General features: G+C 46.2%; 1 protein-coding gene across 1 annotated transcript in view; it reads left to right on the forward strand.

The window, feature by feature from the left end:
* ptk7b (protein tyrosine kinase 7b) overlaps positions 1 to 16,116 on the forward strand; it is a 59,092-nt gene that overhangs the window by 34,725 nt on the left and 8,251 nt on the right. The window contains exons 3-8 of the mRNA XM_034552305.1: positions 3,151 to 3,447; positions 9,326 to 9,428; positions 9,677 to 9,861; positions 11,681 to 11,828; positions 13,794 to 13,924; positions 15,539 to 15,805. Of these exons, the coding sequence (XP_034408196.1) occupies positions 3,151 to 3,447; positions 9,326 to 9,428; positions 9,677 to 9,861; positions 11,681 to 11,828; positions 13,794 to 13,924; positions 15,539 to 15,805 (1,131 nt within the window). The remainder of the gene's footprint in view (positions 1 to 3,150; positions 3,448 to 9,325; positions 9,429 to 9,676; positions 9,862 to 11,680; positions 11,829 to 13,793; positions 13,925 to 15,538; positions 15,806 to 16,116) is intronic.

Raw genomic sequence — 16,116 nt, forward strand, 5'->3', positions numbered from 1 at the left:
CGTTTCCCTCAGCCCTCGTGTGACTCAATGAAAAGCACAACCTCAGTGAACTCTATTGATTTGGACAGATAGACACACCGTGTGAGAGTGTGTGAGATGTAGGTCACGGTGCCGTCCCTGTTTGAACAGTACAGTAAACTTGGCAGACTTGGTCAGGTTTGATAGATTGTGCCTCACTCTACCCTCTATCTCGCCTGTCGTCCTGTGGTATGTGAAAACACCTTATCTGTGTCCTGGGACTTTTCCAGGAAGTCAATCTCTCTCTAAACACACACACACACGCAACCTCACACCGAATGTCGGCGTTCATCTCAAATGAAACCATCGACCGCGTGCCACAGCTCTGCCACTTCTCCATTAAAGCCTGTAACATCGCTGTAGACGGAGTGTGATGGAAGTTGGCACGCCGCCTCTCAACCCGCAGCCGTTGGCATGGAGGCAGTGAGCCGTCTGTGAACATTACTTGATGGATTGTTTGAGGTGGATGTTGGGTGTTTGCAAAACCATTTGCTGCCTTTTTAATCCTGTTATATTGATAACAAATTCTCCATAAATAACTTTGAACTTAAAAAAAACATCAGTCATCATTTTTGTCAATTCGTTGTCTGTCCTGACCAGTTGTGTAGACATTATTGAGACGGAACATGATATATATCTATATCTATATCTATATCGAACACTACTGTGGAAATGAGGTGCAATGGCTGGTTCTCCAGTCTGGGCGGCTCAGATTGAGGTGAAGAGGTAACGTTTTATCCATAGTGAGGCATTTTGACATACGATAAGGTAAAAAGGAGCCGGTGCATTTCTCACCAGTATTGCATTAACGGCTGAAGGGAAAGCCACTGGGCTAATACAGTGTCACCATTCAATTCCCTAAAGAAGCCAATCTGGGGAAATAAATTTTAAAAAGTATGATTGACTAGAAACAATAACACTGGAGTAAAGTGTCATTGTGTCACCATCCCTTGTTTTAACAAGTTGGTGGGAAAAAGTCAGACCAAAACTTATTTTTAATATCAAATCTGCGCACATTGACATCCAAAAGTATTAAGTGCATCCATACGAAAGGTCCACAAGGACACGTGCAAGAAAAAGGTCTCATGTTGGACAGCAGACATGGCTGACTGCTCTCAGGGTTCACTCCAGCATCCTCACAAATGCACTGACTGGTCATACAGACCATCTCTGCATTTGTCCTGTTGTGGGGAAACATTTAATGGTGATTGTTGTCTTCAGTGTCAGACATGCATCTTTTTATTTTTGGCAGTGTGTGAATCCACAATGCATATGGCTCGTTCGAGAAAGATACCGAAATACCATCAGTGTTAGTTGATGGTACTCAAGCAGACATTACCCGCAGACATCCCCACCATTAGCTATGTTTTTGGTTCTCCATTTCTATCATTTTTTTTCTTTCCCTTCTGTAGAAGTGTACAGCAAAGGGGCATTTAAAGCAAGATGTGTCCATGTCCCAACCTGCTTGTCCATACATAGCCTCTCTAGCTGTGGCATTATGTTTGAATAGCCTTTCTGCCTCTCTTCCTGCCTGCCTGCCAGTCAGCTTGAGCCACCTGCAGCTGAAACAAAGGTGAGTCTGATTAAGAGCTGGACTGGCAGGAGAAGGTTGGGAGCGGTAGGATGAGGAGGGTCAAAGATGGAGGAATTACCTTGGCTCATCCTCAACAGGCTCTTTGATTTAACATTATTGAAAGATCCCGTTTTTTTCCTTGGCTCCAGTTCTGCAACAGGCTATGAACACACACACACACACACACACACACACACACACACACACTACTCAGGTGTAGGTATGCTTAATTGACGCTAGCGGTGGACCGTCCCTTAAGATAACAAACGTTGGCATCTGGTATGATAACATTGTGTTTCACTGCCTTGACACACTGTTGAGATGGTTATTGATGAGTAGTTCATTGTGGTGGTTGTTCAAGGAGGCCCGAGTGGAGCAGCTGCTGACTTTAAATTGGAAGATGGCGGTTAGACTCCTTCCCTTGTTTCCAGGATTTGTTTTCTAATGAGGAACAATCGTGAGTGCGGTTCACCATGAAAACATTTTTTCTTTGTGTCCTTGCAAAGAAAACATTTGTCTTGCTTGTCAAGTCTTTAGAAAGATTACTGTTAGGGTTTGTCTCTGACCCCAAGCGCACGACAACAGGAAGGTTCTAGTCTTAGCCGAACACACGGCGTAGTTTATTTGAGCACAAACGAAACACAAAAAAACTCCTTCTCCAGGGGAAGGGAAAAAAGGTAATCCACTTGATGGTCGAACAGAAAATAATCTATACAAAAAATCCAAGAAAATACTCAGCAAAGATCCGAGGAGGGAAAGTCCACAGACATCATGGCAGAACTCACAACGTCAGCACAGACATTCCTGATCTTTATTCCACGTAAACAACGAGCTGACGAGCTGCAGCTGTGGGACGAGCTGAGTGGCTTCAGGTGTGAGTTGGAGCTCACCTGGCTTGTCCCCGCCTCCAAGCCCGTAGCTCCCTGGCAGCGCGCTCTGAGGTACCGGGTGTCACTGTGTGAACGGGCTGAGGAGGGAGTCCGGCTGGCTGAGTCCTGACAATTACAAGATGATTCATTTGTTAGATCGTAATTCTTTCCAAATACTTCAGCAGTGTTGTCACAGACATGTTCTTTCAAGTTCCAGTTGTTCCATGATTGGCATGTAGAAATAGAAATGAGCTTGTAACTGTAGCATATCCGACTTGTTGTGACAGCGCGGTCCTCTTCCAGCCGTAGTCCAAGTCTCACTCGTGTCCTTTTTTCTGCACAGCGATGTGGGTAAATGGAGCAGAAAAACCTGTGCCTCTTTAGATTTATGTATGCACGAAGATGCGTTGGAGAGGCTGATCTGATGGCACATGACTCTGAGGGGTGTGTGTGTGTGTGTGTGTGTGTGAGAGATTGCAGCCTCACTAACAAAAAGGGCTGAGTCTGATCATTTTAACGACAAAATAATTCACAGCTCGCCAGTATTGTGTAAACATCACATTCCTCCACTGCGCTAAGTGGTTCCTATGGCATCCACTTAATGAACGGAAAAAAGCAGTAAAACGGTAACAGCGCCCCCATTCTTACCCTGTCATTTACTCCTTCTTTTTTTTCCCTCTCCCCTTCCAGTTCTGTCCATCCAGGCCACTGCCATCCAGTTTACGAAGGAGCCCAAGTCCCAGGATGCCTTGCACGGCCGCAGCGCCATGCTGCGCTGTGAGGTCAGCGACCCGGCCGACATCAGCTACGGCTGGCTCCACGATGGACAGCGTCTGCAAAACAGCGAGAGGCGCTTCCAGGAGGGCAGCAACCTCAAGTTCAACGCTGTGGATCGGCGGCTGGACGCGGGCAACTTTGTGTGCGCCGCGGAGAACGCGGCAACGGGAGAGTCTCTTCACTCCACCAACGCTGCCTTCAATATCAAGTGTGAGTGTTTGATTTTTATTTTATTTTTTTAAGAAAAAAAAACCCTCATGGGAGAAAATTGCCAACTGACCGGGTTTCATAATAGCAACAAGGGCGTGCATCCAGTTTCTGGATGAAAAAAAAAGCTAAACAAAAGTCAGAGTATAAGATGACGGGTAGTATTAGCTGGAGGAATGTTTCCACCTTGTTGCCTTGTTCTTTGTAGCTTCCTCTCCCCCTCTCCAAAGGAAACTGGATATGTACGCCACCGAGCATGTGTTTCTTGTTGCTTGTTTCTTTTTTTTTCTTTTTTTCCTCTCCGTTGGGTAACACTCTCTTTTCCCCATATATACTATCAAAAGGCTTTTGTCTGGAAAATGACTGAGCAGTGTAATTTACCACTTTTCTAGCTCTATAATTATTTAGGTTTACATTAACGCTGCCCTCCCCGCTCCGGCTTGTTGTTCGTGTTAGTCTTATCGCTCCTCACTTCGTCCCATTAAGAGGAGGCACACTAGTATATACATGTTGTTGTTGTTGTTGTTCAGCGCCCTGAACCAAACCTCTTTAAGTTTCAGAAGTAGCCATGGGAATTCTTCACAGCACTGTGCCTTGTTTGTGTATTGTGGAAAGCCCTCAGGTACCAGTTGTTACTCAAAAGTCTTTGTGTCGTAGAGGGGGGGAGGGGGAAAGAGAGAGAGGAGAAAAATGGGCCCCATCTGGAAAATGTTGTCCCCTCTCGCTACATTCTGCCGGAGGTTTCTCTTTGCGGTGATGTTGCTCGTTCAAAGGCTGATTACAAGAACAGATGAGTGTCCAGACCTCCTGGTAGCAAACTGAGAGGCCGACTCAACTGATACACTCCCACAAATTTATAAAGGAAAGAAAACAAGTCAGACACGAAACACCAGTTCTTAAGAGCTGCCTCCGTGACCCAGAATACCCTTTATTCTCTGCCAGGTCATTAATACCCCCAAGCATTTGGAAAAGACATGCATATTTTTATTGGAAGGCAGGTGGTGTAATCATTTAAAAAATGTTTTCTTGACTAACAGATTTAATCATGGAAATATTTATGGGCCATTGTGGTAGTACATGAAAGAGTGGTAATATATTTTATGATCAGTTCAGATGTGACATTTAGAAAAAGGGATGGTCGAAATATACAATAAGATGTTACTTGATCTTTATCGTTGTGGTGAGATCTGGGCCGAGTTCCAGGCACACACAAACACAGATAAAATGTCTGACTTGAGGTCTCATGTTAAATCTGCATTGCGGCTATCAATATTTTGATATTAACAATGGATGAGATCCCTAATTACTGCGCAGCTCATTAGTTCCCCTAAACGTTGTTTTATTTGTATTTACGGTTTCGGTTCACTCTCACCGCTCTCGTTGGCAGCATGTTTCGATGCAACAGTCAACCGTTTTCAGCATAAAGTGCTCTAAACCTCTTGTGCTCTTCCTGATCAGCAGTCAGACAAAGTTTGTGACCAGCTCGTGCACAAATTGGAGCACTAAGCAGCTTCAGATGGGAAGTTAATGTTGCGGATGTCTGTTTGATAACTAAATAAGCAACCGTCTGTTCAGTTTGCGAGACTAAATCTGCAGGTGCAGGTTTCATATGTTTAAGTTGACCAGTATTTTGCAGGTGGTAATGAGCGTGCGTGTTTGCATACATGGGTTCTCCGTCTGCCTCCGAGGGTGTTTATAGGGCATTGCATCAAGTCGCCTTTTGAACTGAGCTATGCCTGCAGAGGCTTTTAGGGTGTCCACTGCAGACCTGCAGTACATTATGCTGATAAACACAGTGGACAGGCGCACAGCTGAGAGGCAGATATTAATGGATGTAGTGCAGTACATTCTGCTTTAAGTGTCAGATCGATAGATTTGTGTTGGTTCGATAAGAGTACATCGACGGGAGTGGACTCCCCGGGCATGACCTCGGATAAGAAACCAGTACACCTCTTGTCTGCCTCTGAAGGAGCAGTTCAATTATTAAGAATTTACAATACGGCGCATACTTTCCAAAATCAAACTCGCAAGGTATCATACGGCAATCAATCATCCTTAATCCCTTTCTTTGTGCTGTCTTCTTTCTGTCAGAACATGCCGGCCGGCCGTTCATGATTCAGAGCGGCCGGCCATCCGGCCGCTCTGAATCACTTTAGGTGTTGTGACGGATGTGCTCGTATTTCCCCAACATGCATTTAACGGGCGATAAAGCCACGCACAGCTTCCAAGCAAAGACCCCCTCTGGCGTTATCCCTGCATGTGTGCTCATTCATGCATGTGCTAGTTTGCGTGTGTAGTAGTACATGTGGATTGTAGGGGGGAGGGGGTGTTCCATATGTACAGTACATAGACTGTACCGGAGTAGATTGTTTCCCCTCCCCCCTCCTGCCCTGCAGATATAGTTAATTTATCTTGCTCTCAATGGTGGGTGGGAAAATCCTGCCATTTGAGAGTTATTCAGAGTAATTATCCCCCTCTGTGTTCACTAATAGAGGTTTTAGCCCCCCCTCCATTCATCCTTTTTTGTCCCGCCCTTGTCACTGGGTCTCCACGGCAAGACCGCGTCCAGCAGAGGCGTCGGGGCTCAGCCGTTGCTATTGTCAGCGTGTTTGTTGGTCCTGGAGGAGACGCTTCACTTGACTCTTGGTAAACGAGATGCGGACGGTACTGTCTTGGAAAATCAGGGACTGTATGAAGAAGGAAAACATACCGGAGAAACGATGGCAAGCAGGCACATATCCCCCCCAGCCCCCCTATTTAATCTCTTAAATCAGAGCCACTTGCACACACACACACACACACACACACACACACACACACACACACAGAGCGTGCGTCCTTAACCTACATTCGTTCGGCGGATGCATTTTAGAGCATCCTTAGTGATCGTGAGTGCAGCTTCACTCTTTCACATCCTGTCATAATTCCTACAACTTGTTTTTTGTATTATTATTTTTATTCTCGTCTCGGTAAAATGGAGCTCCTCATGTTCAATGTACCAGGCTCCATCCGTCAGCTTCTTCCCCTGCAGTGTCTCTTTGCGCCAGTTTCTCCCCCCCCCCCCCTTTTTACATTCTCCTTCCTCTTTCAGCAGCGTCTCTCTGAGTTGCCATAGTTTGCAGCCTGGCCTGTTGACCCCTGTCAGCCACAGCTGATAAAATCTGACACCTCGTCTCTAAAGCAGCGAGCTGACTGCGCTAGGGCACACAGTTAACAATATTAAGCCACTCTGCCACATGTTTGGGTTATTTCCATACCCATATGGTGCTGTCAGTTAAATCTCTATCCCCCAATACTCTCCTGGATAACACGATCCACCTTACCTCTCTGTCACAGAAAACCCTTCTCCATGGCAACAAATCAGCTCATTGAGTGGAACAAGACAAACACCTATCTTTTGGCACAGTGAGGAATGAATGGCCCAAGCATCTGCCTTGACAATATCCTCACAATTCATCTGTTATCGTCCTCGCGTTGATGGGGCTTCCTGTTCTGCCTCCAACATAATAATTATACGCCCCTAATTATGGCGTTAGCTGCCAGGCCTGCTCCAACACTTAGTCATGCATTCTGGGAGGGATTACGGAGAAGTATTTGCCACTAAAAGGTTATGAAAGAGCGCCTTCTGTTTGTTGGGTGGACAGCTGGAGAAACCTGAACCGCGAATGGAGCTCTGAGCCGAGTAAAGGGGGTCAGAATGTGAGAAAATCCAGGCCAAAGTGGAAATTAAATAATACCATTAATTGGATTTAACCCGCTCGAGAAGAGAAACTTTAGACAGTCACACGGCTGTGTGTGTGTGTTGTCGTGCAGTGTGTCCTGCGCTGTGATTACTTCCTTCCCCATGGTTTCTCTTAGTGCTCACTTGGTGCTCACGATACCTCCTCAGCTCTCCTGGCTCTGATTTTATACTCAAGCAGCTGGAATGTATGTGGAATTTTTTTTACAAAAGGGTTTTCCCAAGAAAGACATACCAGACACCGACAGGGTACAATCTGTAGGTTGAAGCACCATTTAAAACATTTTTTTTAAATTTCAATGGGCAATAGACGGCAGAAAATACACAGAATGAAAGAAGCACAGCATTTTACTTTTTAAAATCCAGCCGTGTCTCAGTTTGACAACCACCTGATAATGGCGGGATCCACCTGTTACACCAGGCAGGTTGAAACAAATTCTCTGTCATTTGCAAATGTCGGTCGTTTTGCAGATGATCCTTCCTCCTCCTTGGTGACTCACAGTTTCCCCGTCTGGTTTTTTGTCGGCCCCGCTATGCTTCCAGTGCACTAATAATAAGTCTGTCTGAGTGTCTGGCCCCAGGTCCCCAAAGCCGGGATGGTCTTCACCTCCTCCTCCTCCTCCTCCTCTTCTTCTTCTTCCTCCACTAAGCTACTGGAGCTGACTAGAATAGAGACACTCAACTAATTAGGATCCTCTGCAGAACTCTCAAAAGTCAATTGGGTACATTTGTACGCATGCATTCATGCTTGGGGGGGCACAGCACCATAATGTGTCTGACCTCTCACCATATACATGCGCCTAAGCGCACACATTTAATCCAATGCAGCGTGATGTAAACACACTCGCCGTTGTTGGGCCATTTGTGTTAGGAGTGAGCTACTGTAGAGATGGTTACCCATGATCCCCCAGGGTGCAGGGCAATACCAGGTTCCTTTGTAATTCATTGTGAGAAGTCTTCCTCTGACCTCACAGCGGCGATTCTCCCCCAACCATTCTCAGGTGGAGGCTCATGCCATGCATATTTCATAGATGATCGAAACAACAGCCGAGATACAGCCGCAGTATTCAGCCAAAAGCGATAGTAATGAAGCGACTTCCGACATACATCCACGCCAAAACCCTCATGGACTCGTGCATAAACCAGGGCAGCCCAAAGAGACGCTCTGTCAGCGACCACGCCGGGTGTACAGTTACTGCATGTCATACACCCATGGCTTATTTATCATCATGTAAATAACCATTAGCCCTGGTTCCCATTCAGTGTTTGTGTAGTCAACACACTCAGCAGGGGAAGGGGAGTTCCAGCAAGGCACTCCAACGCTGTATCGCAGACAAATACAAATATATCTTCCAAGGAGAATGTAGTAATGATTTGCTGCTGCGATGATTTCTTGACATGCTGTTATATGTTTCCAAGTGTACAACCACACTGTTTCATTTCTCACTGCGACATGATTCATTTAAGGGACGGCTGTGGATCATTTTCCCTGGCATGTGTTCCCTTCATTTATTCTCTTGTTCATCTGTCATTCAAGACGCCATCGATCAGTTTCATGTTACAAACGAGAGCGATACCGCTCATCACTTTGTTGTGGCATATGCTCTTCCCATGGTAACAATAATAATAATAATAATACTACGGTCGACCCACCTGATCAGACTTGAAGACATTTAGAAAGTATGCCCTGGTCCTGCATTTAAAGAATCAAAACTGCATGATTTACTGTTGCCCTGATGCACATTTCCCTTTCGCCTGAATTTATATGGGCTGTTCTGTCAGCAGCGTGGCCCTTTTAATAGAGTACGCCAATGGACTGTCCATTATATGTCCATCAAAAGGCGGCGTAAGGGCCCAGCTCGCTTTTTCTGAGCGCAGGACAGCGGTGTGCCGATGTAAGCTGACCCAGCGCTATGGTAGCTCCCTGCTTTGCGTCCGTGCATGAGTCACCGGGCTGTCACAGCGATGTGCCCAACTCTGCCCTCATCCCGATGCCCCCATTAGCGTCGCAGTGTGTCCCAGCGAGGACAGATGACAGGACGACCACTTGACTCAATTTTCCCTCCCGTCCTTCTTCTCCCTTATTACACCTGCGCCTCCTCCTGGCTCACAGACTCCTCTGTTGTTTTTCTTCCTCCACAGGGTTAGAAAGTGGTGGTGTGACTTTAAAGGAGCCCACCTCAGAAGGGGAGATCGAGAGCTCGGCGCCGGTCACGTTGCGCTGTCATATTGATGGACACCCGCGGTGAGTCTCCTCCTCCTGTCACCTCAAGTTCAGAACTCAAAGGGTTAAAGATCACATTGAGGACTGTACTGAAAAACACTCTTCTGTCCTTGTTGTCCTCTCTCATGCCCCTATGTTCTTTGTCTCCATTCATCTTCTTTCTCCTCTACTCACCTTTTCTATTTCTTCCTTCTCAATCATATACATCAAGCCCACTTTTCTCCTCTCCTCTCCTAAACCTCCCTCGTGCCTATTTGTCTCTTCCTCAGGCCGACGTGCCAGTGGTTCAAGGACGGGGTGAAGTTGACAGAGAAGAGCCACCAGATCAACAACAAGGAGAGGACGCTCACCTTTCCGAGTGCCAGTCCGGACGACAACGGCCTGTACTACTGCTGTGCCAAGAATGCAGCTGGGCATGTCTGCAGCAACAGCAACTTCACTCTCAACATTATAGGTGTGTGTGTGTGTGTGTCTCTGTGTGTGTGTGTCTTTATTTTTTTTAATAGTGTATTGCTCTGCTGCTTCGTAGAAATTATGGGTTTTTTTAAAACACTTTTCTGCCACTCTTAGTGCTTGTAGAGTAATTGTTAATTAATAATTATTTTCTGGATTGCTTTTCCAGTGGGACACATTTTGCCTGTAAAAATGCATCAAAAATGCTTGTCACAATTTCCAGGCGCCCGAGGAGACTTTTTGTGGAAAAAGGTTAAAAACAAATTGCCTTCTTACATTATATATGTTAAGAACATGACAAAAGTCTTTCCACATCGCCACACCTGCCAGGAAATGTGGTGGTGGTGAGAAGGAGGTATATAGTCCATTAGTGTTGAGAGAGAGAGAGAGCAGGAAGAGAAAATGATGGGAGTCCCTAATGTGATTTCCAGAGAGTGTTAGTACCTTCCTCCTTCGCCGCCCACGCAGACCGAAAGAACATCATAAACATCTACACGGTGAACAATAACATCAGCATCCTCTGCAGCAGCGGCGCTCTGTTGGTCCGACTGTGTAACTGTAGCGTTCACAGACAGCTCGCTGTGTTGTAAAGGGACATTATTCGCTTGTCTGCAGGCTCTCATGACGTGCGTGCTCCCCTCCTATTATCCCCTCAGTACACCACTGAGTAAGTAGATTACATACAGTAAGCACATCTGTGTGTGAAACCTGAAGCCCCGTTCCACTCTAATTAGTCACCTGCAACACACACACACACACACACACACACACACACACACACACACACACACACACACACACAGACACACACATACAGAGGCACCCTAGCTTAGCACCTGTGTCGAGGAAGAATGGAAAACTGTTGCGTTTCCAGTTACCGTGTTGCCGCCCTGCGCTCCTCTATAGGGCTTCACCTGAAGGTACGGCTGACAGGTTTTCAATGCACGGTCAAAGCTCTTTAGAATGATGTCTTCCCGCCGACTTCCTGGGTGTGCTAGATGTGAACGCCTTTTCTTTTTCTTCACACCAACCAGGGGCCATATCTTAATACTGTTATTGGCACCATACCTCCATTAGCTGTTCAGATTTGAAAGACTCACACGCATAAACCCGTGATTAAGGGTTCTTTTCGTGTTCCTGTTTCTTCATTGAGCTTCAGATTTGTAGTTTAACAATGTGCTGAAGTCTGTGAGGTATTTTATATGTTTTACTCCTCTAGGATGTTATGTAGCAAATCTCTTGGCAGGTCACAGCAGCCTTGTCCAGTGTTAGAGGGCAGCTGGGAGGGTCGAATAAATCATAATGATGTGAATATAAGGAACATACTGGGCCGTGTTTTGGAGTGATGTGAAAAATCCAGCGACATCTATTGTAAGAAATGCAATATGACCAGCCTAAATAAATGTGTCCAATTAAATTTTAGATTAAATTGATCATTCAGGTACAGATTATTCTTGTTTCCATAATAGTCGACCCCACTTGAGTGCCTCTAACCCCAATTGCTTGCAATAGCATGAATGTAGCTTATCACAAAGCGGAGAGAGATGATTCTATTCTCCAGGTGGTTTTAAAAAAAAAAAGGAGATGATGGTCCAGATAGCCTGCAGGATCTGTTCACTGACCTCATTAAGTCTCCTTGGGGCCCCTGAGGTGTTGACACACACCGCCACCTGAACGCCGCTTGCTCACCAGCCCCGTGCTGCTGTTAGCAGCTTTTAATAAAGATCAGAATAGATCAGTGCGATGCACGACATCCGCCTTGACGGTCTGATGCCTGGCCGATGTAATCACGCAGATGTTTGTCTCCCTCTACTAAACAGATAAGAGTTTCCCGCGGCCGGTGGTCACTCCCAAGGACCAGGTGGTGTTGAGGAACGAGGAGGCCTCGCTCCACTGCCAGTTCACTGCCGTGCCGAACCCCACGTTGGAGTGGTACCACGAAAACGAGCTGCTGGCAAACAAGTCTCGGTATGTTGGGAGCTAAATCCTCCCCTTTCTGCAACACACTTTTCTTTCCCCTCATATGCCTCGGACTCCCAACCCCCTCCCTCCACACAGGCCCCACTCCTCACTTACTGTTATGTAAGATTCAGCCACAGTCTGATATTCCTTTGAACCCAATGAGGCGTGGACCCTTGCGATGGTCTTTCGGCTCTCTGTGTGTCGTGGCGGCTCGCATTCAAGATGAATTCCACATTAAGGGATATTATTCCTGGAGCAAAGCGCTGTAAAGTTCCTCTGCCTATACATCACTTGAGCACAGCCTTTCCTATTGCAAAGGACTTTTCAGCCCTCAAGCGACAGTCAGCTTCCCAGCATGTCTCTTATAAGAACACTAGATAATAACCAATTTCTATATCAAGTGCCAAGCATAGGCTCATAGCACCTCTTGCTTGTACATGGACACGTTGTCGGCAAGCTGTTCCACACGGTGAGCAAGAGCCTGGTTTTTGATTGTAAAGTGATCCGTTGAGAGGGGGGAAGGGAGAGGAGGACTTCAGCATCAAGTTTGGGGCAAGTTTGGTCACCTAGGCAGTGATTACTCGGCACCTGGATTACAGACAGATGGATGGGTAATAAGCGTGAATATAAAAGCACACGTGCAGGCTGTTTCATTAAAATCCTGGCCTCTTTGTGGTGGCGGTATTCCAAGGCTGCCTTTGTATTTATTGATCTGGGTTGATATAATGCCAGAGGAATGCAGCTCTCTGCAGGAGATATCATCTGTTTTGCACCTGCACTGTTTTGACAACCCCCCCCCCTTTCCTCCCCTCTAGATTATGTGTGAATATTTGATGTAGATTGTTTTTCCCACGTTGAAAACTAAGAAATAAAACATACCAGAGTAAGCTCAAGGCTATTTTAGCAAACAGAAATAATTCTACCCCGTGGGTAAAACTAACTCGGGAGGGAAAAACAAGGAACCATTCCAATTATTTCTGCACATGTAGCTATAAAGATGAAACTGTTTTGAAAAATGACATTTGTAGTTATTTTAGAGTTTCCTCAGAGCGAGGTACGCAGATTCGCACACACAAGCTCCCAAAGCGCATTTGCCTCCCGCTTTTGCTAAGAGAAGAAGCGAAGGGATGACACAGAAATATCAGACCTCCTGAGGGAATCCGGTGCAGAACCAGACGACCTGGATGGATCCTGCTTTTGGAAAACTCTTCTCTGTAATTACACAGCAGCACGTATTCCACTCTACTTTGCATTCTCCCTTTTCTCACGGGCTTTATAATGACTTTGTCTTCTAGCTGTGATGAGCTGTTGAGTTGTCTGGTCTGCTGAGCTCAGTTATGTATGTTGTGTGGGATGTACGGCTCCTTATCTTTCTGTCCTGAAGCTGGCTTAAGGTCAGCCTTTAATTACTTCTCATCCCGTCAATCACTGGCACCGATAATCCTGCGGGGGGGGGGGGGGGGGGGGGGGGGGGGGGGGGGGGGGGGGGGGGGGGGGTGGGGGCGGCGGCGGCCGCCATCGGCCATCAGTTCTGCTCTCCTTTAAGTTTTTTTTATTGAATTGCGTTACTTCTTCGGCGGACAAAATCTTAGCATTGACTTCAACCTATTTGCGGCAGCAGATTGGGTTTATTGAATCGGGCCAATTCAGATAACATGCCAAGAACGGACAACAAGTAAGCCCATGCAAAAATAGTGGCACTCTGGCACTTGTGCTGTCCTGTGTGGCACAGCATCTCCATCTGGTGCTCCCAGCAGGCCGAAACAAACGCAAAGACTTATTTTCAGATGCCAGCTGAGCGAGATCTGAGTGTGGGAGTGTGCAGAAAGCAGTTCTGTGACATGCACTGCTGTTAATGTATTCTTGTGTACAAACGATGTGCGACACCTTTTATTTTCCCGTCGGACAGCGACGGTGAGACGGTACGAATGGGCACAGTGTTAACATGTTTGATTTGTCTCTTCTCCACAGTCTGATCCTGTTATCCAACGGCACACTGCTGATCACCCAGATCAAGCCCAGGAACACGGGGACCTACAAGTGTGTCGGTCGTGGCCTCAGAGGGCCCGACGTTACGCTGGAGGCCTCCCTCCTCATAGCTGGTACACACACACACACACACTTGCAGTTGTTGAACTGGTGAGAGATAAGACCTGTAATCTGAGAGTGAGAGGGGCATTTGGATTACATATTTCTCTGCCCTCCGTCTCATTCGGCTCTCGACCTCTTTCTTGGTCTGGCTCTTTCACTTAGAGCCAGATTTCTCCGATGATAATCACATTCCCTTATTGACATTCGCTCCAGCTGTATCCACTACACACGCGACGCCGGAGCATTTTTTTCCCTGCTTCGCCTCCATATTATTTCCTCCTCCAGGCCGGCCACGTGCCAAACGGGTTTATCACAAGCTTCTCCAGAGTAACGGCACCTGGCTGAGCAAGCAGCGAAAGCAGCAGCAGCAGCACCAGTATGACTCAAACTGCTTAACGAGCAGTGTAATTATGAGCTTGTGAAATGTCATTAGATCTACTTCTGTAATTTTCAACCAACATCAGTGGAAATAACTACTTCCAAATGAGTGTGTGTGTGTTAAACCCCTTTTTAAAATGAAAACAAAGTAGCAGAACAAAGATCAGGTTCTCCTTCATGCAGGGAAAACAATGTTTCATACAAGTCCGGACACATAAAGGCGTTAATATTGCACGCAACAGCGCCTGCTCTTTCCCAGGAACCATTGCTCCAAAGAGAATGTACTCAAAGAAAAGTATGTTTCATGGCTGCTTGAATGTAAAGCAGCAACAATCTGTAGTATACTCTCCTTTTACTAATCAGTCTGCATTTGGAAATGCAAGTCAAATATTTTGTATAAGCTTAGGGCTGGAATTTCTATGCGTTTCAGAGTCCCAAACTCTTAATTCCCCTCGATCAGCCCCCTTTTCCCCAAGGGTTTTGGATTAAGGAGGTAGGGCTATCTGCAGTTTTAACCCAGTGAACCACAGCTCCATTTAAATACCTTAATTCACTTAATCTGATGGTAATCCCTGCAGGCATTATAGGGGATCGTGTCACAGTAGAATTTCCTATTTAGGGACAAGTTTAAACGGACACTCTATCATAGCTCAACCTAATTCATTTCTACTCAACTTGCCTTTCATCCGCTGAGAAATGTGTGTTTTCTTCTGTTCTCATTAATTGATTTAGATCTTAGACTCATAGAAGGTCGTAGCCACTGACCAGCTTTCAGAGTGTTGTCGGCCAATAAAGTATTAATGACTTCCATTTGGGACACACACACAGCATTAAACCACACAGTAGTGGGAGGTCTTGTGAGTCTTTGTAGGACAGATCACATTCCGCTTTCTGTATTGGGGCTGCCAGTTTTGATATGACCCACCTCACACAGGCCTTATTTAATTCCCATACAACCTATATACTCAGTTGGCCTACTGTGTGCTTTGTTCTCCAATTACTGTGACCGGAGCTACAAATCAGAGGACTTTTACTAACGAGACAGGATATCTGCGGACAGAACCGTGCGTTGGAATTGAGCGTGCTCGGGGATGCTCATGGAATTCAAAATCAGTGACGCTTCGCTGGCTTTTAAGACGGATATTTGATTATCAGGGGCTTTGTGTAAATGGTAATCAGTTCATTCTGCATTTGAATTGCTATTTCATGCAATGAAAATCCCTGCTCTCTCTGCTTTCGGACCACAGAGATAGATGACATGGTGCCCAAGATGTCGAAGGTTTTCACAGCGGACACTCTGCAGCGGGTAGCCTGTCGTCCCCCACGCGGCAGACCTGAGCCCCAGGTCTGGTGGGAGAGAGGAGGTCAGCGGGTGCCCATTGAGGGCAGAGTGTACCAGGACGGCCTGGATCTGATCTTCAGTCCCACAGAGGAAGGAGACTCGGGCACCTACACCTGCGTGGCACAGAACAGGGCGGGGCGAAGGACACAGGAGGTCACCTTCACTGTGGCCAGTGAGTCATACGCAGACAGTTTAGCATTACGTTTGCTTTAGCCAGCACAAGGAGTACAGCTCCTGGGAAACTGTTTTGTAATTTTTAAAAATAGACCTTCACTTGGGCCTGAGACTTTCAAATGAAAAGGAAGCATTATAAACTGGACGCATGAAGTTGGCATGTAGAAGGCAGGGAAGAAGCATTATGGGAAATGTAGGATCTAGTGTTTTGGAGCTAAATAGAGGCGATTTTAATTTTTGGCTATTTAAAAAATATTTATCTTATGAGTCCCCTAACTAAAATGCCCTTTATATTTATTCACGTATGGT

Source organism: Cyclopterus lumpus, chromosome 15 (assembly GCF_009769545.1).
Source record: "Cyclopterus lumpus isolate fCycLum1 chromosome 15, fCycLum1.pri, whole genome shotgun sequence".
In the NCBI taxonomy this organism is placed as follows: Eukaryota; Metazoa; Chordata; class Actinopteri; order Perciformes; family Cyclopteridae; genus Cyclopterus; species Cyclopterus lumpus.